This window comes from Lampris incognitus, chromosome 2, assembly GCF_029633865.1.
Source record: "Lampris incognitus isolate fLamInc1 chromosome 2, fLamInc1.hap2, whole genome shotgun sequence".
NCBI classification, from domain to species: domain Eukaryota; kingdom Metazoa; phylum Chordata; class Actinopteri; order Lampriformes; family Lampridae; genus Lampris; species Lampris incognitus.
Window position 1 is genome coordinate 118,515,359 of NC_079212.1, and position 25,134 is coordinate 118,540,492.

Below are 25,134 nucleotides of genomic sequence, written 5' to 3' on the forward strand. Positions count from 1 at the left end.
TCAAACGAGGTTTACATATCAATCAGTAATCAGTAATAATAATAATCAATAATCAGATCAATGAAGTATCTTGAAATAAAAAAAAGGTTGAAAATAATACAAATACAATGTAATGACTATATAATAATAATAAATAATAAAAATAATATATAATCCATCCATTATCCGAACTGCTTATCCTGCTGTCAGGGTCGCAGGGATGCTGGAGCCTATCGCAGCAGTCATTGGGCGGCAGGTGGGGAGATACTCTAGACAGGCCGCCAGGCCATCACAGGCCGACATACACACACACACACACATACACACATACGTCCACATACATTCACACCTAGGGGCAATTTAATATGGCCGATTTACCTGATCTACATGTCTTTGGACTGTGGGAGGAAACTGGAGCACCCCCGGAGAAAATGAATATATAAAAATATAAAATATATATAAATAAAATAAAAACAAAAGAAAAAAAAACGATTTCCATCTAGCTCCAAAGCAAGGCAAGGTAAGTTTTTTGTTTTTTTTTTTGTTTTGTTTTTTTTGCATAATGCATGAGGAGTGTATCAAATCAGAAATACAGAATACACACGTGAAGGCACATGTGAAAACTGGGCACTTCAACGTCTCTCAGCTTTACTCCCACAGCTGCAGTGCCTTTGAAAACTGGAGTGAGATGGCCTCTGTGTGACCACAGCAAGAATACTTTATTGTTCTTCCATCCAACTGCAGAAAACAAATATTTGACAAGTGTGATGATAGAATAACATTCAGTTATTCCTGTTGCACACCTCTTGGCATAGACTGACCTCCCGGACAATCTGGTGATGCTTTGAAAACAGTGTTGGCCTGTTTACTGTTTTCACAGCGGCATACCAGGCATACTGCAGAGTCCATTTGCCATCATGTGACAAGGACCTATTGCAGGCTAAAGTGATCCCAAACATGATCTGCCACTCGAGGGAACTGTCCTTGAGAACAGAGGTCGAGGGGAGCCACAAGGACAAGTGTTCTACAGATGCCATCTCCTGCTGCTTCCATGTTTCCGATGGCACTTCAGCTGAAATAGACCTACTCAACACAGGATAGGCATCAAGTTTCTCTGTTTTTTCTTACTCGAGAAAAACTATTGTGCCAAAGCTGGAGTGCCTGTTGGTTTGTCGATTTGTGTATCAATAGAGCTGAGATGGAATTAACAACCCTCCAACATGGCAATGTTGTTTGTTGTTTGAGAACAAACACAATGCTTCTTCTTTGTTTTGTTTTTCCCCATCCTAATCTGTTGTGTGAATCACATTCAAGACACTAGCATCTGAGCAAGTTGTTCGGGTTGCATGTAATGTCTAGGTGGTGACATGGCGCAGTTAATCATAGTGAACCATGCAGGGGTGCACACTTATTGTTATTGGTCAATAATTGCTTAAAAAGGTCTTATTTGTGTGGGAACAGAGATAAAAATTATGCCTGATATGTTGCACCGATATGATGATGCATGAATTATGTGCTGACTACAACAAAACAGGCATTGATGGAAAGACAACCCATTAGGGAATGTACTCCCTTCTGCAAAAAAATAAAAAATAAAAAATCCCTTGAGGCAACAGTGATAGCATTTTACAAAGAAGGTTGAAAGTGGCAACCTATTGTGGCAGAAACACAACAACAGAGACATTTGAAAATGTCTATATGAATGTTACTGTTTTCTCCATTTAAGTTAAAGTAATCTGTGTTTATCTCCTTCAGGGAATACAGACACTTGGAAACAGTGTGTTGTTAATGATAGTAATAGTAGTAGTAGTAATGATAGTAAATCAGGATAGGACCTAATAAAGCAGTGTTGTTTTTCTTTTAGACATCTGCCTCTGCAACAAGCATCGCAGTTTCAGTGCAGTAATAGATAAACTTCACTGGTGGTAACCAAGACACATGAAATAGAATATAATACTTTTTATTAGTCATTTTGTACATACATACAACCTAAATTTACTCTCTGCATTTGACCCATCCTAGCTGTGTAGCTAGGAGCAGTGGGCAGCCGTTGTGCAGCACCTGGGGACCAACTCCAGTTCTTCTTTCCATTGCCTTGCTCAGGGGCACAGACAGGAGTATTAACCCTAACATGCATGTCTTTTTGATGGGGGTGGGGGAACCGGAGCACCCAGAGGAAACCCACGCAGACACAGGAAGAGCATACAATCTCCACACAGAAAGGACCTGAGACGGCCTGGGGTTCGAACCCAGGACCTTCTTGCTGTGAGGCAACAGCGCTAACCACTGGGTCACTGTGCCGCATGGTACTACTGTAATACTACCATGTGGTAGTATCACAGTGAAACAAAAAATATTGGTATTGGCCGAAATGGCCATGGAAATTATTGTTCATTGTTGTGCATCTTTAGAGCCATGACTTTATGTATTTCAGAGTCCAGCAGAAGAAGATCCCACTCAGGGATAAATATCTTTTTATTTAGCATACCAGTGTGGTTTCCATCTTCTCAGCAATTAGTCTCATCAACTATGTATTTTTAATGTCTTTATGCATGCTCAATAAACCAGGTAAGAAAATCACAGAAAGGTGAATCAGTTCCCCAATCCTCTGTGAATAGTACACATGGCCATTGAAACTCTTGTTAATGGTCACGCCTATTTGCTTATGAAGCTGATTGTTGGTTTTGGTTGTTATGCAACTGTATTATCTATAAGGGTGGGGATACCTGCAGTCAGTTGAGACTGAAGATGTCACTTAGTTGAGTGATGCAACGTATCTGTCAATAAACGTTGTGTCCAGATGAACTGATTTACCTTTCTGTGATATGTATATCAATCTATGCCAGCTCATATTCCGTTGGATTATATAACCCTCTTGACTGTGTAGAGTCACCACTCTATATTGGACGGGTTGGCCTTTGATAACCATATTCGGGATCCAGTGCTGATGGATGAGTACAGGGATATCCTACTAGCGATAACATATTTCAGAGATCTCCATAGCCAGCTCCAGGCATTCACTGGTGTCATGACAGGATCGGAGCAAACCACAATCCAAGTCCATGTTAGAACTGTGGTCACTGCTGGACACAGAGTCCACTGTGGTGGAGACCTGTGTGTAGGTGGGGCAGCAGTGATAGGCCACTGTCTGACAGGAATCGGGCAGCATGAGAAACATGTTGTAAATCCTGCAGAAGAGGCAATTCAGGATGATCCCCGCACAGTCAACTGAGTGAGAGAGAGAGAGAGAGAGAGAGAGAGAGAGAGAGAGAGAGAGAGAGAGAGAGAGAGAGAGAGAGAGAGAGAGAGAGAGAGAGAGAGAGAAGATACACACTGTGGCTCCCCCTTTTCAACATGTGACCTGCTATTTGCTCTCTTTATGAACTTTTATTATTCATATACTATGTTGTTTTTAATTTTACCATTTCTCATCTGACTGCAGGGACAACGACTCAGAATAATGGAAAGACATCAACAATTGGGTAGGATGTATACATTTTGGCAAATCAAATTGAATTGAAATTTAAAGGGCAAAACAAACAGGTAATGGTCCAAAAGACTATGATGTTCATGTGAGAAGGACTGAGGTTTTGTAAAAGAATTAAAAATCCCACATTTTAATGGCTTGCCAGGAGGCACATAGATATTGATTTTCTTTGTATTTTGTGTTTGTACATAAATATTTTGGTTGTATATGAATCTTTCTCCTAATTCTTACCATGTTCTTTATTTGTTATTTTTCACATGATGTCAAGTTCAGTCAAGTCAATTTTATTTGTATAGCCCAATATCACAAATTACAAATTTGCCTCAAGGGGCTTTACAACAACACAACATCCTGTCCTTAGACCCTTGCATCGGATAAGGAACAACTCCCTAAAAAAAAAAACCTTCTTTTTTCGTTTCTTTTAAATGTCCCTTCTTTCTGTTTGTTCATGGAGTCACCTTATACAGGACTGCAGTCTTCATCTTTTGTATCGATTTTTATTTTTTATTTTATTTATTTATAAGGATTTCCCCCCCAATTTCCCTTCTTTTTTGAGATTCAGAGGTGATGGTGACAAAAATAATAACCTTTCCTTCTTTTTTTTTTGACCCCCCCCCCCTGTTTTTCTCCCCAATTGTACGTGGCCAATTACCCACTCTTCCGTGCCGTCCAGGTCGCTGCTCCACCCCCCTCTGCCGATCCGGGGAGAGCTGCAGACTACCACATGCCTCCTCCGACACATGTGGAGTCACCAGCTGCTTCTTTTCACCTGACAGTGAGAAGTTTCGCCAGGGGGACGTAGCACGTGGGAGGATCACGATATTCCCCTCAGTTCCCCCTCCTCCCTGAACAAGCGCCCCGACTGACAGCGCCGGACCAGGACACATACTCACATCCGGCTTCCCACCCGCAGACACAGCCAGTTGTTTCCATCAGGGTGCCTGACCAAGCCAGAGGTAACACACGGGGATTCAAACCGGCGATCCCCGTGTTGGTAGGCAATAGAATAGACCGCTACGCTACCCAGACACCCCAAATAATAACTTTTCTAAAATAAAAAAAAGAAATTGCTGAAGTTAACATCACAATTTGATAAACTACTGAGTTATAACCTACCTGTCAAAAAGTAAGAAAAGATCACTCAATCAAGTTGCATTTTATATAGCACTTTTCTAGCTGCAACAGCAACTCAAAGCGCTTTACAATTACTTAATTCACACTCACACACTCACACACACACACACACACACACACACACACACACACACACACACACACACACACACACACACACACACACACACAAGATGCCCTCTGCTCGTCCAGATCATTGCCATCACACCCTCTAAACACTATTTATCAGCAAATAGTCAACCGTGTCCAATGCACACCTTGGATTGTTTTGTTGGATTGCAAGACAAACATAGATCATCCGAGCTGCTCGTGTCAGCCTTGGCTAGCAGGAGAATGCATGTCTGTATGTCTTATAACATTTTAAAAGCTTTCTCTCCACTCCCCAGGAATTCCTTTACACATGCATAATTTAAGAAATCATCTCCGGCTCCTTTACAGACAGGCAGGCCAGAAAAGTTGTGTAGAGACGTTATCAATTATCGGAAGCCTCTCTTGCATGCTTTGGTAGGAGCATTTCCATGCTGCATTGTGGTTGCTGTGAAATAATATGCTATGTGCCTTCCTACTGGCCTTTGCGAAAATGGTGCTCCCACAGGAGAAATCAAGAGTTGAGATCACAGGACACAGAAACAGCCACCATGCCCAAAAACTGTCAGCTATGTTTGCACAAAAACAGAGTGTGCACAGAGATATTAATTCAAACATGGTCAAAGCCCTGCTAGTGAGTACTCTGTGTTGTATGTAAATGCAGTTTAAAATGGATTGTCTAGAATGGGTTACATCATTTTCTTTTTCTGAATAAGTAAAGCGTATGCTCTCCTGTGGCCATCTTTGGCATTATATTTTCAATTTTATTTCTTTTTTGCCGCTTTTTCTGTATCTGAATTATTCACACATTTTCATAATTAATCATATGAAGTGCATTTAGATACTTTGAAGACATGCTGTCATTCATGCTGTAGACATTCTGTCTGTAGCACTATTATTCTGTATGTTCTCATCATTCATTTCCCCATGCATGAAAACTGTTTGCATTGAAGAAGAAAAAAGAAGAAAATCTTAGAAATTAATTCCATAAGTATCCCTGCTAGGAAACCTTTTTGCCTTAAGTAAAAACACATTCCAATTAGCAACCTTATTCCAAAGGGGGATGGTATAGCACCAAGGGAAACCGCTTCTGTGGATTTCTCCTTTCTCGCTAAGACAGTCCATGTGGTTAGAGGGCATCTGCCACTTATGAGTGAATGGCAGCGTCACTTACCTTCCATGGAGAAAGAGGAGGAGGAAGAGGTTGAGGAGGAGGAAGACCTCCTGATGCACTTTTTCACTGTGAACAATGGAGCAGTGGAGCCGTCATGCTGCCTGGGCTGCTGAGAATGTGTTTCTGCACTGGTCTGTGCAAGCTCGCTCTCAGGTACACCATTAAATCTCATTTCAATGATCCGAGCTCCACTTTGGACTCCCTCTGTCAGAGAGAAGAGATGTGTCCTCCAACATACAACAGCTGTTCACAACATACCCCCCTATTGTGAGTCACTAACAATTCTCTCTGAGCAGTGCAGCTTTGTTTAGCCATGGCTCACTGTGTCGGGGCGTGTCACCATACTACTACCTGAACCTAAATATCTGCAGTACAATTCAAAGTTTTTGCATGAATTTTGAAATTATGGCTGCCTGACCTCCTGATGCACATACCTTTATGCCACCACATAGTCCCACCTATTGAGGTGCTTAACCTTTGACCATACCTTTTTGATTTTAGAGAATAGAATCACCCCAAATTTACACTCCATTATCTCCTTAGTTATAAATAGATTCACCCCGAATTTATTCTCGATTTATATATATACACACACACACACACACACACACATATATATATATATATATATATATATATATATATATATATATATATACACATATACATATGTATTTATTTATTCCCCGTTTTTCTCTCCAATTGTACCCAGCCAACCACTCCATTTCCTGAGCCGCCTCGGTCGCTGTTCCACCCCCTCTGTCGATCCGGGGAGGGCTGCAGACTACCACATGTCTCCTCCGACACATGTGGAGTCGCCAGCCGCTTCTTATCATGAGGAGTTTCGCCAGGGGGACACAGCGCATGGGAGGATCACGCTATCCCCCCCGAACAGGCGGCCTGACTGACCAGAGGAGGCGCTAGTGCAACGACCAGGACACATACCCACATCCGGCTTCCCACCCGCAGACACGGGCCAATTGTGTCTGTAGGGACGCCCGACCAAGCCGGTTGGCAACCGAATAGACCGCTACGCTACCCGGACCCCCCCCCCCCCATTACATTTTCATTCGTGCCCTTTAGTGGTATAAACATACTGTACTTCTTGATATCATTTTCCATACGTGGCCATTTAGCGACTGCACTTACCCTGCCTTAAGACACCATTATTTATCTAGCATAAAAAATAACTGCTTACCACATAAATAAGAAAAAAAATAGTTGCATTTGATTTGTAATAATCATACTGTAACGTGCATGGATAAGTAGACACGTTGGTCCTTGACTAACGGGTCGGACCCTTTAGTCGACTGGTTAACGTTGTCGCTTGCAATGCAGGAGATTCGGGTTCGCGTCCCGGCGGTGGCGACGGTATCTCGGACTGCCCCCCGAATTCGCCACAATACATTCTACACAGGTAAACTCATACATAGTATATCTAATGACACGCCTAATGATTGTAAATACATTCTAACAAATTATTTCCCACATGGCCTAAATGAGCGACCTTTGACAAAATCAGTGCACTAGCTTTGTAACAGGAAAGAAAGATACTTTTTGAAATTGGCAATCAGATCATTAATGGTATGGAAATTATGACTGCAGAACGTCAACACAAACTTCTCTATACGGTCTAATGTCCTGGTCCTAGGTAGCAGCTTGGTTATAGTCCATCCCTCTGTGGAAGCCAATTTGCCATGGCATAAAGCTGAACACTGATGAAAGTACAGCTGTCAGAGCTTTATGATGTGCCACTCTGGAGACCAGACATCACGTCGTGGCTGAGACACGAGGGCCAAATGTTTGCAACAGTGATACTTTAGTAGCTTTGGAAACAGCGAACAATTACCGACAGAACCGGCATTAAGGTAATATAGCCCATTCGAAACCCGTTTGACTCACACTGCACAACGTACAATTTGTGACTGGGTCCATTTATCACCATCCAATTTGAAAGCCGAAGCCGAGGCCTGCTTACTTTTCAACCACCGACATCAAATGAATTATTTACCATTCTTTCCTCTCCTTTATTTAACATTAATGTCTGATAACTTATTCACACTCCCACGTTTCAAAAGAAGAATAAACAGTATTTGTCTTAACTAGATTGATGAAAGAGAGACAAAAAGGACATGGTGTTGGCTGTTTTCAAGATTTATTTTTCTCAACATGGGGATCGCCAGTTCGAATACCCGTGTTACCTCCGGCTTAGTCGGGTGTCCCTACAGACACAATTGGCCATGTCTGCGGATGGGAAGCCGGATGTGCGTACGTGTCCTGGTCGCTGCACTAGCGCCTCCTGTTGTCGGTCGGGGCACCTGTTCAAGGGGGAGGAGGAACTGGGGGGTGGGGGGATAACGTGATTCTCCCACGTGCTACGTCCCCCTTTCGAAACTCCTCACTGTCAGGTGAAAAGAAGCGGCTGGCGACTCCACATGTATCGGAGGAGACATGTGGTAGTCTGCAGCCCTCCCCGGATCGGCAGAGGGGGTGGAGCAGCAACCGGGACGGCTCGGAAGAGTGGGATAATTGGCCAAGTGCAACTGGGAAAAAATGGGATATATATATATATATATATATATATATATATATATATATATATATATATATATATATATATATATATATATATATATAGACACACACACACACACACAAACACATACATACATACATATTTATTTTTCTTTTTTTTATGTCCGAAGTAAGATTGTTCAAATGTTGCCCATTTATTGCCTTTCCTCATCTTGAAAGGTCTTTTTCATCTTAGCGCTATAAGTTTTGGTATTTTCACGTTTTGCATGTTATAATTCAGACCGTGATTACAACAGAGCTGAGGAAAGTGGGAATTAGTATTTGAAGTGCAGTGACGGCCTGGCAGCCTGTTGAGGGTGTATCCCTGCCTGCCGCCCAATGACTGCTGGGATAGGCTCCAGCATCCCCGCGACCCTGAGAGCTGGATAAGCGGTTCAGATAATGGATGGATGGATGGATGATTCCTCAAAATGAGTTTAAAAGAACTTCAAAATCAATGAGGTCTACCATTTAGCAGAGCTTAACAACACCTTGATACTTTTGGGGAATGTAATGAATTTGTGCCGCTGGTCTATGCCCGTGACCATTAGCTGATAGAGACATAAGGCAGGCATGCTATACGATTTTCAGACTTTGTTCCAATGTTGCGCGATGTCTGACTTCCTCATTAGGAACCACAAAGGTTTTCCAAGGTAAAAATTTTAAGGATAACTTTACTTCTTGTTTAACATTCAAAGCCAAATGATGCTGTGCACAATGAACACACAGACCAGGTCTCCTATATGTGGCCATGTATATGAGTCATGTAGCTAAACACTAATATTATGGGAGAAACTACGTATTTTATATAAACATGTCTACCAACCATTGCTTCAATTTTGCTAATTGTTGGCGGCACAGATCAAAGTATGTTTTCCAAAACATGTGGAGTCGCCAGCCGCTTCTTTTCACCTGACAGTGAGGAGTTTCGCCAGGGGTCGTAGCACGTGGTAGGATCACGCTGCTGACCCCCCCGAACAGGCCCCCCCGACTGACCAGAGGAGGCGCTAGTGCAGCCACCAGGACATATACCCACATCCGGCTTCCCACCCACAGACACGGCCAACTGTGTCTTTAGGGACACCAGACCAAGCCGGAGGTAACACGGGGATTCGAAACGGGGATTCGAAACGGGGATTCGAACCGGCGATCCCCGTGTTGGTAGGCAATGGAATAGACCGCTATGCTACCCGGACGCCCCTCGAAACAATTTAACTTTTAGACAGTGAAATTTCCCAATTAATATCTACCACATGATCCATGCAAACACTGAAAAGATCTTCAACTGCTGGAACAGCATGTTAAGGGAATGAAAAGCAAATGCATTCGACGCTTGTATGCCACATACGAAACTGCTTGCTTATCTTAACAAGATTTATGCAGTTACCCAGACGTTTGCACTGATATCTATCTCTTTTTGTTTAGGCCCAAATCTTTTTTCTTTTTCTTTTTTTTAAACTTACCATCTCTTACTCCAGTGCACTTCTCTTCAACAACACTGGCCCCTTCTTTCCCCTTTTCCTCAACTGCTTGAGTCATTTCATCGGCCATCTGAGCCAAAGCATTGGAAAAAAAGAAGAAGAAGAAGATAAAAACGAGAAGAAAAAAACGAAAGTCACCTATACAGAACCAAGTGGTTATCGCAGATGAGAGGCTGTACACTACTCGTGCCAGTAAGAACTAAATTTCTAACGATCTAAGCACAACTTTGGTCATTCTCACACATTGTTAGTCAAATGCACTGGCAGGATGCTCATCGTCCAGAACCACACGAGCGATGGCACATGTGCAGGCACACGCTGAATGCTGCAGGACAGTCGACCTATCAAGTCTGAGGGAATGTCAGTGGGAAACTGTTTACGCAATGGTGTGAGGTATCCTCTATCTTCAATTTGGCCTGCTGCCTTTAGCCACTCCAAATGTTCCGATGACGTTGGCAAGAATGCAACGGATCTAGCCGTATACAAACATCAGTAGGACAAACTCAGCAAGATTTCATTTTTCTCCATTAGTGTACCGTGTGCTGTTATTCAGCATGATAAAGCAATTGGAAGAATCCAAACATAGACTGACTGTGAACATTTGGCAGATAACAACAGCATAAAGAATATATAACAGGATGTGCCCGTGCGTGTGCATCTCTCTCTTACACACACATCTTCACTTTAACGGCTGTGATTCTGCAATGTATCTGCATTACCGGGTGATTGCTGGTTTGTTTGTTAAGGTAAGGCAGATACTGAGCTAGCTACGTTTTTTTTTCCGGCTACATGCCAACCAATTCGCTCTTATTAGGATCAACACAAGAGTTGCATTTTAGTGGTTGCCCTGCTGCTGTGTTTGCATATGTTTAGAGAACAAGAGCCATGCTAATTGACAAATTAAGATGTGGGATTATTTGTTTATTGAGCACCCACCACACCACACTCAGTGTATTATACATATAGATAGTTGTAGGAGAACTTTTTAAGCTCTCCCCTTGCTCTTGCTGACTCACTCTCTTCTTTCACCAACCTCTCTTTTGATGGGAATTATAGTAGAGGAAACAAATAATATGCAGCAGTATGCTGGTGTGTTTTAAAAAACCTTTTGTGAAGTCAATTATCCACAATGGTATTTGATATAGCACAACCCTTCTACTATTTAAAAAAAATTTTTTTTTGTTGGTTATGATCATGACAGCTGGGTTTATTTCATTGATCACTGTCAATTTCCCAGTCAGCAAGGTGCTGCAGGTGACGTGGTTAATTCAGCTCTTATGGAAATGAAGTCTCCCTGAAATGAGCCGTGCTGGCCTTTGTCTGCATAAAACTCGTGATGACTGACACGGCACCCCATTAGAGCTTTCCTTAATGTAGACCAAAGTGACAGATTGAGATCAAATTCAGGTACAAATTATACCGCATCTCGGTGATGGCACTCTGACCCCTTCATCGCACACGGTCTGCTCCATTATTTACAGTTGCAAACAGGAACCCTCATGCACGCCTCCTTCTCGTCCCCAATTTCACTGTGTTGTCAGCTGGTGCACTGCCTTGCAGCTCGGCTGTGAGCACGTACTTCGGCTTACTTGTCTTGTTTCCAGGCTTTAACCATTTATGCGCAGATTGAGCAATCTGGCCCTCTCTAGGCAGGTGTGCGGGAAGATGTTTTAAGTAGGGGGGGCTGCTAACTAAAACGAAAAGTAGTGTGGCAAGCCGGCATGGAAGAATGAGTCGGGAGGCAGAGATCTTTTTTTAATCGCAACTCCTGTGCCCCATACACCGCATGACCCCGGGAGTGCTCTTGTATTCACACCGGCCAGAATGGATCAGAACTGACAACAACGTAATGAGCCCCCCCCCCCATGTCCCTAGTGGCGACATCAGTCTAGTCACGGTCCTACAGTCAGTTAGTCAATAAACGGTCTCCTATATAGTCTGAGTCGAACTCCCACAACAACACCACAAGAATAACCACAACACGAACACCACATCATTAAAACACTAGAACGACCGGGATTTCACGCCTACCTAAAATGACTATGGGCGGTCAAAATGACCGCCGGTTTTTAAACTCTATATTCTGTCAAGATAAATGCCTAATTGAGATATCAATGCATTGCATATGTTAGTATGTCCGTTAGGAAACGACTGACACCAAAATTAATATTTTAACAACTATAATACAAATTTTAAACAATTTAAACTTCAGCGAGACATAGTCAAACTTCCATCCATCCATTGTCTTAACTGCTTATCCTGCTCTCAGGGTTGCGAGGATGCCGGAGCCTATTCCAGCAGTCATTGGGCGGCAGGCGAGGAGACACCCTGAACAGGCCGCCAGGCCATCACAGGGCCGACACACACACAAACACACACACACATTCCTAGGGACAATTTAGTACCACCAATTCACCTGACTTACATGTCTTTGGACTGTGGGAGGAAACTGGAGCTCCCGGAGGAAACCCACGCAGACACGGGGAGAACATGCAAACTCCACACAGAGAACGACCCGGGATGACCCGCCAAGGTTGGTCTATTCCGGGGCTTGAACCCAGGACCTTTTTGCTGTGAGGCAGCCGCGCTAACCACTGCGCCACCATGCTGCCCACATAGTCGAACTTGAATATCAAAATTGAAAAAGTGAAAATTGTGAAAGTGAAAAACCTCCTTGCTGGCGCCCCGGCGTCAGCCATCAGACCTCTGGAGCTTGTTCAGAAAGCTGCAGCTCATCTGGTGTTCAACTGCCTTAAGTTCTCCCACACAACTCCCCTTCTCATGTCCCTACACTGGCTCCCAGTAGCTGCTCGCATCCAGTTTAAGACTCTGGTGCTAGCCTACAGGGCAGTGAAAGGAACAGCTCTTTCCTATCTCCAGGCCATGGTCAAGCCCTACACCCCAGCCCGACCACTTCGCTCTGCTGCCTCGGGACGCCTGGTTGCCCCATCGCTCAGAGGCCCCTGCTGCCGATCGACCCGGTTGTTGTGTTTACGTCTTAATACTTGAAATCAGACAATTATAATAATCACTGAATTGTATCAAAACAAACGACAAACGCATACTTGCATTTCAACACTTTACTGAATGAATTCTCTTGCTACAATATTCTGGATATGACATCACTCCTTATGGGTACCCACAAGTGTCAAATCCAAACGCAATACATGACATTCCCTTTTTCCTTGAAAATCTACAGACATCTTACAAACCTGTGTCTGACAATAAAACTACAAAGTCCTCAATCCTCACATCACCCATGCCCTTACTTTAAATTCAAGTCAAGTCATAGTCAGAGAGTCTCTGAGGAGCTCGTTTGGCCTGCTGAGGCCTGCCTGCATTAGGCATGTCTGCCACACTGGTGCCAGTGGGTGTTGGCGGGGTCACTGTGTCCTTATCAGAGTCCCCTGTGATGTCCTCAACCCCTTGGTGTCGTCCTGCTCATGGGCTGTCTCCTCCAGTCCAGTTGTCCGGTACTTTTTCACGAAAGTACTGTTCCTTGCGTACCGTGCTCCCACTGGGGATTACACAATCACATGACTCCGTTTTACTCACAACTTCGTGTGGTGTAGCGTTAAAGGGAGTGGTAAACTTATCCACTTTGTCTTGCCTTACAAGCACGGTGTCACCGACGTCGATCTCTGAGTGCTGTGCTCTCTGGCGTTCATGTGTGTACAGTTTGGATTTGCCCTTTTTCTCACTGTCCCGATCACACATTTCCATGTCTGTGAATGATTCTGTGACATCTGGCAGTTTTCCTCTCACTTTACGATTAAAGAGCAATTCTGCCGGGCTCTTCCCTGTCGTGGTATGGTCGATGCTCCTGTACACAGTCACATATTTTTTCAGCTCCCTTTTCCAGTCCAGTCCTTCTGAATGAGCAATCCTGATTCTCTTCATTAGTGATGCATTGTTGCGCTCGACCTCTCCGTTGGCCTGAGCCCATTTAGCTGTTGTCTTCAGATGTGTGATGCCGTTATTTTCAAAAAATTCTCAGAATAGCTCAGACTTGAACTGTGGGCCATTATCTGATTTACAGGTGACTGGTAAGCCGTGATGGCTAAATATTGACTCTAGGCTATCAATAACCTTCTCTGTTGTTGTAGATGTCAAGATATCATATTTGTAATAGCGACTATAATAATCTACTACTACAAGAATGGAATGATTGGATGGCAGGGGTCCAAGCAAGTCTATGGCCACATCCTGCCAAGGCCTGTCTGGAAGGGGTGTGGGTCTCAGTGGTTCTGGTGGGTAAGGTTTGGCTACTATCTGGCAACCGTGGCAGTCTTTGCAGTCTTTTTCAGCCGCTCGATCCATCCTCAGCCACCAAACCTTGGTTCTCAGTTGCTGTTTTGTCCCCACTATCCCGAGATGTCCCTCATGTGCTAACGCCGGTGCTCGTGCATGTAGGACACGGGGTAGCACAATATGTGTCCCAAGGAGGACCAAATATCCCACTATGCACAGTTCATTCACTATGGCTGCATATGGTTTGCAGTTCTCAAACCGCCCATTTGTGATTCCTTTTCGTACGTCAATCAGCTCTGGGTCGGTCGCAGAGGCCTCCTCCACCTCTCTGGTCATGAGTGCCTTTGGCGTGGCGCTGACAGTGACAAACCTCACGCACGTGTCCGAGCCGTGATTGTGTCTCTCATGTTGTGCTGTCTCACCCTGCAATTGTGACAGTGGGTCTGCGATATTTTGCTTGCCTGGTATGTGTAGCACTTTGAATCGTATGGTTGCAACCCACCTCACAATGCAGGCGCAGTGTTTGGAGTGAGGGTCGTATATTACTTCTAAGGGCATTTGATCTGTTATTAAGGTAAATTGTCTGCCATAAACATATGGATGCAGCCTCTCACATGCCTAGCTATATTAGCTATCAATAATAGCTAGTAGCAAGCTTAGCTTGGATCAGACAGGTATTTTTGTTGATTTTGGATGGATTGAGCTGGCCATGGGGTCTGCTATACTGCAAAATCCATTGCTGACATTGCGCTTCTTGCGTTCTGGTTTTCGGGAAGGGAAAGAAAATTACACCCCCTCCAAACTTTTCAGATATCTAGTATCCGATTTGCAGATCCCATAGGCACACCGTTTCAGCATTTTGCTGTCTGTTTGAAAGCTTGAGGGACCTCCCTCACACAGAAACCGTTGCTAAGGTAGGATTGGACAAGCACCGTTCTGGGGCGGTACTCTGCGAAAGGTAAGGGGGAAAATTGAAGGGAAAAAAGGTCAAGAGGTCACGTGTGGTTGTTCACGGAAGTTACGTACTTTATGTGGCGTAGGAAGGATAGTCAGTTTGTATATTTGAGTACGGAATAAAGCAGAACTTTAGCAGCTTGAGCGGTGTAATGTTTGTAGTGTTACTTGAAGGTACGAACACTACATTTGGCGACGAGGATGTAAAATGGAAAGTTGTCTCGTGCGCGAGTGACTGGCTACTGCATGACGTTTGATCAGAAGAGGGGAAGGAAGGAAAGCGGAGTCTGCTCGTAAGAATGGCTCTAAGTTACTCCTTTTGATGTGTTGTCCGACACAGCTAATGTCAGTGTGCGCTGGCAGAAGTGGATAAATAGTTTCAAAGTCGATGCAGTTAAATAAACTGCATCGGGTGACCGTGATGACACACGGAAAAGGTCTTTGCTGCTGCACTTAGCCGGTTCCGAGGTCCAGGATGTCTTCTTCACGCTGGATGAGACGGGAGAAGATGGCGACTATGACCTGGCGTTAAGCAAGTCGAATGAATATTTCGCGCCTCAGAAAAACATCCCCTACGAGAGACATGCTTTTAGGCAAGCAGAACAAGCACAAGGAGAGTCCATGGACAGTCTTGTGAGTAGATTAAAGAAGCTTGCAGCTACGTCTGAGTTTGGTGACAACAAAGATGATTTTGTAAACTAATAATGAGACGTTAGTCCCTAGCTAATGGGTCTGACCCTTTAGCCGAGCGGTTAGTGATGTCGCCTTGTGGTGCAGTATACCCCGTTTCGAATCCCGCACCGGGCAAGAAAATAACCGGTTACATTGGTGGCAGCGGTGGGATCCGGAAGTGTGCAGATCCTCAGAAGTCTCTTCGGAGCGCGGGAAGAACAAAGCGCGAGGGCGCGCCTCCGGGGAGGGTAACGACTGTAAACTACTAATAAGGCACGTTAGTCCCTAGCTAACGGGTCTGACCCTTTAGCCGAGCGGTTAGTGATGTTGCCTTGTGGTGCAGTACACCCGTATCAAATCCCGCACCGGGCGAAAAAATAACCCTTTACAATTTCATACGTGACCAAGTTATCGATAAATGCACTTCAAACACACCGCACCGACGGTTGTTGCGTGAAATAGACTTGAAACTCGGAGGGCTCCAAGAAATTGCAAGGGCGATCGAGTCAGCTGACCAACAACTCGCAAAGATGGAGAAATTAACCGTCAATGCAGCGGAGAGAAAACCCAAGAGAGGAAGGGGCAAAATGGTAAGTCCCAGATTCTCTACAAATTAGGATCAGTCACAAATTGATGTGCAAAGCATAAAATGTTACCGGTGTAGTCGTGAAGGACACATGAGTCATGAATGCGCCATAGCAATGAACAAAAGGTGCAATAAATGTGGCAAAGTGGCATTTTGCCAAAATGCGCAAAACAAAGAAAGTACATAAAGTAAACTTTTTTGTGCATTTATGACTGTATGATGAAGACCCTCTCGTGGTTGTGGTGATTAAAAATCTTGAAAAGCGTTTGTTCTTGGTATCGTCACTCCCTCTCTTCATTCACTCCCTAGGCTCGCTTGACCAACGCTGCTTTCCGTTGCTGCGCGATCTGTCAACCGTACGCATGCGCGACTCACATCTACGGTTGAGTCAGATTGGGTAGCGATAGTGTCAAAACCAAACCATTATGTATTTGGGTATGAGTCTTGAAAGTAGGCGGCGCAGTGGTTAGCACGGTCGCCTCACAGCAAGAAGGTCCTGGATTCGAGTCCCAGTGTAGTCCAACCTTCAGGGTCATCCCGGTCGTCCTCTGTGTGGAGTTTGCATGCTCTCCCCGTGTCTGCGTGGGTTTCCTCCGGGGGCTCCGGTTTCCTCACACAGTCCAAAGATATGTAAGTCAGGTGAATCGGCCATACTAAATTGTCCGTGTGTGTGTGTGTGTGTGTGTGTGTGTGTGTGTGTGTGTGTGTGTGTGTGTGTGTGTGTGTGTGTGTGTGTGTGTGTGTGTGTGTGTGTGTGTGTGTGTGTGTGGCGGGCAGGCCCTGTGATGGCCTGGCGGCCTGTCCAAGGTGTCTCCCCACTTGCCGCCCAATGACTGCTGGAATAGGCTCCAGCATCCCCGCAACCCTGAGAGCAGGATAAGCGGTTCAGATAATGGATGGATGGATAGATGGAGTTACAACCATGATCACACCCACTAAGCACAGTGACAGCGACGATCATGTATTTACAGTCCCTAAGCGCACTAGTGATGGAACACTTAACTGTACTAATAAATGACCAGCCAGTCGAAATGTTGATAGACTCTGGGGCTTCCTGGAACATTGTGACGGTGTCCACATTCAGTCAGTTGACAGCTAAAAGGGACATAAAATTAAGACCCCAGAGAAGAAAGTGTATCAGTTCGGCTCAATAACACCACTGCAAGTGAAAGGCATTTTCACAGCTGATTTCAAAGCAAGAGAGGAATCAGAACCAGTCACTGCAAAGTTTTAAGTGATCGAAGAAGCACAGATCTGTATACTGGGCAGAAAGACAGCTGTTCAGGTTGGGCCTTCTTCAGATAGGCCCTATTGATCAGGTGAACACCATCCAACCAAAAAAGACAGCAGACTTCGCTGCAGAGTTACAGGAGAAATACAAAGACTGTTCTCAGGGCTTAGGGAAACTGAAAGATTTTCAGCTAGCCCTTCATGTAGATAGCAGTGTAAAATCAGTAGCCCAGCCTGTTCGCAGAGTACCCTATGGTGTAAGGAAACAGGTGGATGTAAAACTCAAAACAACTGGAGGAGATGGATGTCGTAGAAAGAGTAAATGGGCCAACACCCCGAGTGTCACCGTTAATTATAGTGCATGGTAAGAAAGCCAAGACTGTGTGTAGACATGCACAGGGCAAATGAAGCCATTGTGAGAGAACAGCACCCTAGCCCAATTAGAGATGAAATATTGGAGGATATGACAAGAGCCACAGTGTTTTCAAAATTGGATCTCAAGTGGGGATATCAGATTGAGTTGGAGCCTGAGTCCAGGTTGATAACCACATTTGTCACACACACAGGTTTATGGTGCTGATGTTTGGAATCTCATCTGCACCTGAGAGTTATCAGCACATCATCGGACAGGTCCTACAAGGCATCCCAGGAGTCCACAACATCTCCGATGACATCATTGTTTCAGGAGAAACAACACAACAGCATGATGAGAGACTACACCAAGTCTTACAACGATTGGTGGAAAAGCAGCTGACGCTCAACGTAAAAAAGTGCCAGTTCCGGATAAATGAATAAAAAAGTACCAGTTCCGGATGAATGTTCATGGGTCATGTGCTGTCCAAAAATGGCATCGGAGCAGCTCAGTCAAAGATTGAGGCAGTGGAGAACACACGCCGCCCAACAAATGCTGCTGAGGTGAGGAGTTTCTTAGGGTTTGTGAACTACTGTGGCAGAGTCATTCCTAATCTGGCCACAACATCAGAACCTCTGAGGAGGCTCACAAGGCAATCCTGCAAATGGACATGGGGATCAGAGCAGGAAACAGCATTTGTAGAGCTGAAGAGACAGTTGGCCAGTTCACAGGTAATGATGGCCTACTTCAACCAGGATGCTGAGACACCTGTGACAGTCGATGCAAGTCCGGTGTGATTAGGAGCAATAATGAGCCAAAAACAAATGACGGAACACACAAACCTGTGTATTATGCCAGCCCAGCCTTATCAGATGTAGAGCATCGCTACTCTCAGACTGAAAGGGAGGCCCTTGCCATTGTGTGGGCATGTGAAAAGTTTCATGTATTCCTCTATGGAAAGGACTTTGTGATGGTCACAGACCACAAGCCTCTTGAAACTATCTATTCACCGAAGTCCAAGCCGCCAGCCAGGATTGAAAGGTGGGCATTAAGGCTGCAGCCCTATCATTTTAAAGTTGTGTATAAACCAGGGCCACAGAATGCAGCTGATTCGCTGTCACACCTCACAGTTAACCCACCAGTACTCATTGGTACTGCTGAAGATCACATCTACTTTGTGTCTCAACATGCAGTGCCACATGCGTTCACACCATGGAAAATGGAGGACTTGTCAGCAGAAGATCCCACTCTAGTTACCTTGCAGACATGCATCAAGACTGGTGACAGGAGTAAATGTGATACAGCTTATCAAATTATCAAAACTGAGCTCTCCACTGTTGGGAAAATAGTATTCAGAGGTACACCCATTGTCATTCCACAAGCTGCATGACGACAGACGCTGATGCTAGCTGACGAAGGCTGAGGACAAAAGTATGGTGGCCCGGAATGCATCGGTAAGCAGAGGAGTTAAGTCATGTCATGCTTGTCAACTCACTGCTTGTCTTCACAGGACGTCCCTACTACAAGGACAGAGCTTCTGGCTAAGCCATGGCAGACACTTGCTTTCAACATGTGTGGACCGTTCCCATCAGGAGACCATCTACTGATACTGACTGATTACTATTCAAGGTGGGTGACTGTTGATACCCTTCGAAGCCCCACCTCAGCGAATATAATTAAATGTCTGAGACACTCATTTGCTACTGATGGCATCTCAGATCGCATTGTGACGGACAACATCACTGTTTCTTTCAAAATAATTCCAAACAGATCTTCAAGAAAGTGGTGTCACACACTGCTGCGTCACACCATATTGGCCACAAGCAAACGGTGAGGTTGAAAGACAGAACAGGACACTCTGTAAGGCCATACGTGCAGCTTATGCTGAAGGTAAAGACTGACGTGCTGAGCTCAACGGTTTTCTCATAGCCTACCGCAGCACCCCTCACTGTGTCACGGGACGCAGTCCATCAGAGCTGCTGTTTAATTGCCAGATCAGAACGAAACTGCCTGAACTGTCAGTGGACTGCCGGTGGAGACCTACTGGTCAGGAGATTGCTGTTTGCCAAACCAATGTAGCGAGAAAGGAGAAAGGATGTGTGTATGCAGACAAATCGAGAAGAGCAAAAGACAGTGCAGTGCAACAGAGTGACAAAGTCCTTCTCAGTCAACACAAATGGAACAAACTCTAAACTCCATTTGAGCGAGACCCATAAACTGTTGTGGACTGAAAAGGAAATTCAGTCATTCTTGAGAAGGATGGCAGGAAGATGATGTGTCATGTGTCATTCGTGAAGCTGTGGGTTCAGCCTGACAAAGAGACAGTACCGATCAGTATTGTTGGAGGGAGGTCAAACAACCAACCTGCTGAAATACAAGCACCAGAGGAAATTCCTCAGTAAGAAAGTTGGCTTCAAAGAGCCATGTGACAGCCTGCCCATCTGACAGACTATGTCACTTAGACAGACAATTGCCATGACAGAGCACAATAATTTCTGGCATTGTCTTAATGACCCTGGCCATTCAAGTCATTCTTTATGTGTGAAAAAGAAAATGTTTTGTGTGAACTGAAAGGAAACGTTTTGGTTAAATTTCTGTTGGCATCAAATTTATGTTTATGCCTGAATTCTTGTTGACTATGCGGTTGCAGTAAACACTTGTATTTGTTAAGTATTGGTTACAGTGAGTATTTGAAAAAGGTATGTTGTACTGAAAGCTAAATATGTTATCAACAACAGTATTTGTGAGCAGAGTTTCATAGCATTACATGTTTATGTTATTGAAATATTTTGATGGAAGTTAACGTCTAAGAAGGGGAGGGATGTAGTGTACGTCACCTCCAGGAGGTAAAGGGTTAACAAGTTAAGAGGTCACATGTGGTTGTTCATGGAAGTTACGTACATTATGTGGAGTAGGAAGGATGTTCATTTTGTATATTGGAGTACGGAATAAAGCAGTACGTTAGCAGCTTGAGCGGTGTCATGTTTTTAGTGTTACTTGAAATAAGAACACTACAAGTTTTTTTTTTTTTTTACTTGTACGTTAGGAAAAGTTAGGCATACTGTTGGGTCTAAGGTGTCAGACAGCCACCTGACATTACTGGGGGGGTGCACCCACCACTAGGGGGAGCTGCAGCCCCCCCTCCCGCGCTGATGGCTCTAGGTGAGTACGGTATGGCAAGTTCACTCCTAAACTGCATGTGTCTGGCTTTAGCAGATGTTTCTTGGAACTATATGAATGAGCAACAAGACAGGCATTTCTTCAGGGTCGGTTAAAATGTCTCTAGTTTACTGAACATACTGCTGGGCCAGAGGTGTGCCCTGTAATGAGCTCCGCCGAGAATAAATGTCACAGTTGGCTGTGTTAAAGAGAACAGTCGCCCATGTCACCTTGAGAAAGGCTTCAGACAAAGGGAAGATATGACTTGATGTCATAATCACTTCTCCACTAGTTCCGCCTTAAAACGGCGTGTGCCATTGTCAAGCCAGGTTCACTATTTTTCAGTCTGACATTATTGTTCTCTTGTAAATATATTTTACACAGAATGTGCTGTATATCAAATAGACTATTTGATTCAATGTCATGACTGGGTTCAATACAAAATGTTTTCACTTTAGACCGCTTTGCTAAAAGATGGTGCTACACTCAACTTGTTACATCGCGATCATGTAATGAATACATAATACGTAAAAACATAATATGTAATACATCTTTACCAGTTTTATTTTATCAGGACAAATTCCATTAAGATCTGTTCTTTAAAGCTTCTGATTCGATTGGTAACTTTTTAGCAACACTGAAAGGAACATAATTGACGTATTTGTCTTATTTTCGATGAGAACATGTATTTTGTTGTCAGCAAGCAAAATGAATGTGATTTATTTGTATTTACCACAACTATGCAGGACTTGTGCCATCTTTCTAATGAGAGAATTGATCATTTAAGAACATCCTTAAAATCCACTGCATTTTGAATAGTCAAGCTAACAACTTGCTGCATCCATCAGGTTCTGTAGGAATAGGAGTTGTGATCTATGGACTTAATCATGGAACCAATGGAGTCATTATTTCAAGGAAGGAAAAACTGAAGTATGCTGATTTTATCTAGATATTTAGTGAAATTAAGATGTATCTGGAAAAACTGAAATGTATCTCATAGTGTCTTTCCTTGATTTCCTCTCAGAGCCTTACTGCCACTCTGGATGGTCGATAATGAGCTAATCTTTTATATAAGGTGACGTATTTCCCATTGCTTCAGTCGGCACTGAAATATTGGCAGTCTGTCGTACATCAACTGTCTTGTAAACCAAGAGAGGGACGAACTATTTAGTGCAAAAGAGGGTATAAAGCTTCCTTCGATACTGATGTTTTCATACCGGATCAGATGATAATCTCATGTGGATCACTATGGAGAGCTGGACGTTGCGCCAGATGGGATGAAATGTGTTATTAAAGAACACTTTATCTGACCGACTATGACTTTTTTTGAAGAGTGGTTTTTGCACTTAGTACAAAGTAGCCGGTCCTTCAGGAACCGTTCATAAATTTCATCTGGACTATTAGAGAGGTTACTGCAGGGCCTCGGTCTGATCTACCAGCAGTAATTCTCCCTCACAGAAGGGCTCAGCTGGTCTGTTTTGTGGGGCTTTACAACCCAACCCATTAAGCATGCAATAACGTGTTGTTTGGTCTTTTTTTTCTTTTTTTTTTCTCCCCCCCCAATTGAACATGCCTGCTTTATTTCAGTTCTTTCAAAACCCGTGAAGACACCTGGGCTCTACCTTTTTATGACAGCAGAGGAGGAGGAGGAGGAGGAGGGAGGGAGGGTAAGTCCTGCTGGTTGACATTGAGAAGTAGAATTACTGTTTCCAAATTAAGATTGCAGATAAATGACCTTACCAAAGAAAGGAAATCAAAGAAGTATGGGCATGGGGTAAATTGGATTCTTGGGCGTCTACAGTATATATGACTTAAACCAACTGGGGATTCTCGGTGTGGGTTTCCTTAAGGCAACTGTCCCAGTTGGGATCTCCTGATGATCCATGGGGTCTTCATAAAAAGCCTTGAAGTTATTCAACCCACTAAAAGGCTAAATAGATTTCTTTTTTTTTTCTATTAACATTTATGCTGTATTGCTCTGATTTTAGAAGTTCTATATTGGGTTCTGGTGATCTATTTCTCTTTGCTCAGTCAATACTCTATTTAGTTTGCATAGCTAGAGGGATTGTGACTTCTAAGGTCTCGTTTGATGGGGGGATATTAGCAATGATCAAATAAAGGTAAATATGAGAGGTATTTGGCCAGACTTTGAGAAAAAAACTTCTGTGGGGTGAGAATCTGTTAACATATTGTTTGAACATATTGTTCATAACTAAGACCAAACCTCTTTTTGGCACTGTTAGATCGGTCCTCTCAGATGTTCCTTTTGTTAGGATGATATTACCAAGTACCAAAACAGAGAATCATATATGCATAAAGCATCTGTGTGAAATAATTTTCTTCCAAGCTTCACACAGAAGGTATGAGAAATGTCTATTATTATGGACCAAATTGCTCCTTCAGATAATCAATGTTGGCACTGACTCAGTACAGCCATGCTCCATGGGCTAAATGGTTGAATTGATCATAGATGCTTTCTCACCAATAAGCAGTTTAAAATGAGTAATTGGGTGTGGCTAAGAGTATCCTAGGCTTTTACTATTAGTGTAATGATATGACATCAGACATCTTCTGTAAAGCATTGTCTTGTTGTTATTGCACAAGACAGATTATGATTGGGTTTAGTCCCTGCACATTATGAGATGCTCCTTAAGTAGTGTTCATAAAGGGAAGCTACTTGCTGTGTCAGAGTGATAATAAGGGTGGTGATTCATATATACTTTGGGAGTCAAGGGGAGCAGTGGTTAAGACCTGTATTTTCTTTTATTTGTCCTTGCTGTTAGGGATCATGGATCTTGCTTCCTTTTGTCCCTGCATACATCAGCCTGAGTGCACTGTCTGGAAAGGAGATGGCAAGTCATTGATATGCCAGCTCTGTTTTTACACACTGTCATTTTATCTTTCTCATTACTGTCATTAATGCAGCCTCAAATACATCTCATTACAAGGGTAATTGGGGCAAATATACTATAAAAACACCCCTCCTCCCTGTTTAAGTGATGTATCTTCCAAATGCTTCGAGTAGATAACCACTTTGTTGCATCCCAACCAGCTGTTGATATGGGAGCATAGTTTTATTTTCACTGATTGCTTTTTTGCTTTACGTATATTCGTCTTGACAGATTTTCTCACGCAACATATGCACGCATTTGCAACTGTGCAGCCAAACACCCACATGCACAAGAATAAGCACAGGCACAAATACAATATAGTCAGCATGGGGCGGCATGGCTCAGGAGGTGGAGCGGGTCGTCTAGTAATTGGAAGGTCGCTGATTTGATCCCCGGCTCCTGCAAAGAGTGTGTCTAAGTGTCCTTGAGCAAGACACTGAACCCTTAACTGCTCCTGATGAGCAGGTTGGCGCCTTGCATGGCACCTTCTGCCATCAGTGTATGAATGTGTGTGTGAATGGGTAAATGTGAGGCATACGAGTGGTCAGTAGGCTAGAAAAGCCCTATATAAATGCAGTCCATTTTACCATTTATAGTCATACAGATGCAAAGGATGGGCATGAACAGTCCCCATGCCCATCCATGAAGCCTCCCCACAGACACACAATGTATAAAAGTTTGTGTTGAGTCGGCTCTGACTGCAGATGTAGTTTTATTTTTAGCTGTTCTCGTCCTTTGTTGGAGCTCCATGAAGTCTTCCCCATCTACAACTTAGTCCCTCAGCCAAATATTGACTTTGGGATCTGATTATTAAGCAATTTCCACAAAACTTCAAATTACTATCTGAACAATTATTTTAAAGACGTTACAAGACCCAGTAGACCCCCAAGGTCTTGAAACTGATTATGCAAAAAGATAATTGCTATGAAGATTTAAAAAAGAATGAAATTGGTTTGACAAACCTATAAGTTGTTAACTACTGCTCAGTGCAAAAGAATACATTTGCTGACAAGGCCACAAAGAACCAGAAGGCTTTTCCCGTGTGCTCAGGTGGGCGGGAGGTATCGCTCTCTTTATTATCACAGCTAATGGCATTCCAGATCTGTCCTCAATTATACAAGAT

General features: G+C 43.7%; 1 protein-coding gene across 1 annotated transcript; it reads right to left on the minus strand.

Annotated features, from left to right (window-relative positions):
• Positions 1-2,950: 2,950 nt before the first annotated feature.
• On the minus strand, positions 2,951-9,974 carry mdfic2 (MyoD family inhibitor domain containing 2). Its single transcript, XM_056301535.1, has 3 exons — positions 9,899-9,974; positions 5,862-6,065; positions 2,951-3,207 (listed from the first exon to the last, which is right to left on the minus strand). The coding sequence occupies exons 1-3, from the start codon at positions 9,972-9,974 to the stop codon at positions 2,951-2,953; spliced, it is 537 nt and encodes a 178-aa protein (XP_056157510.1).
• Positions 9,975-25,134: the final 15,160 nt, after the last annotated feature.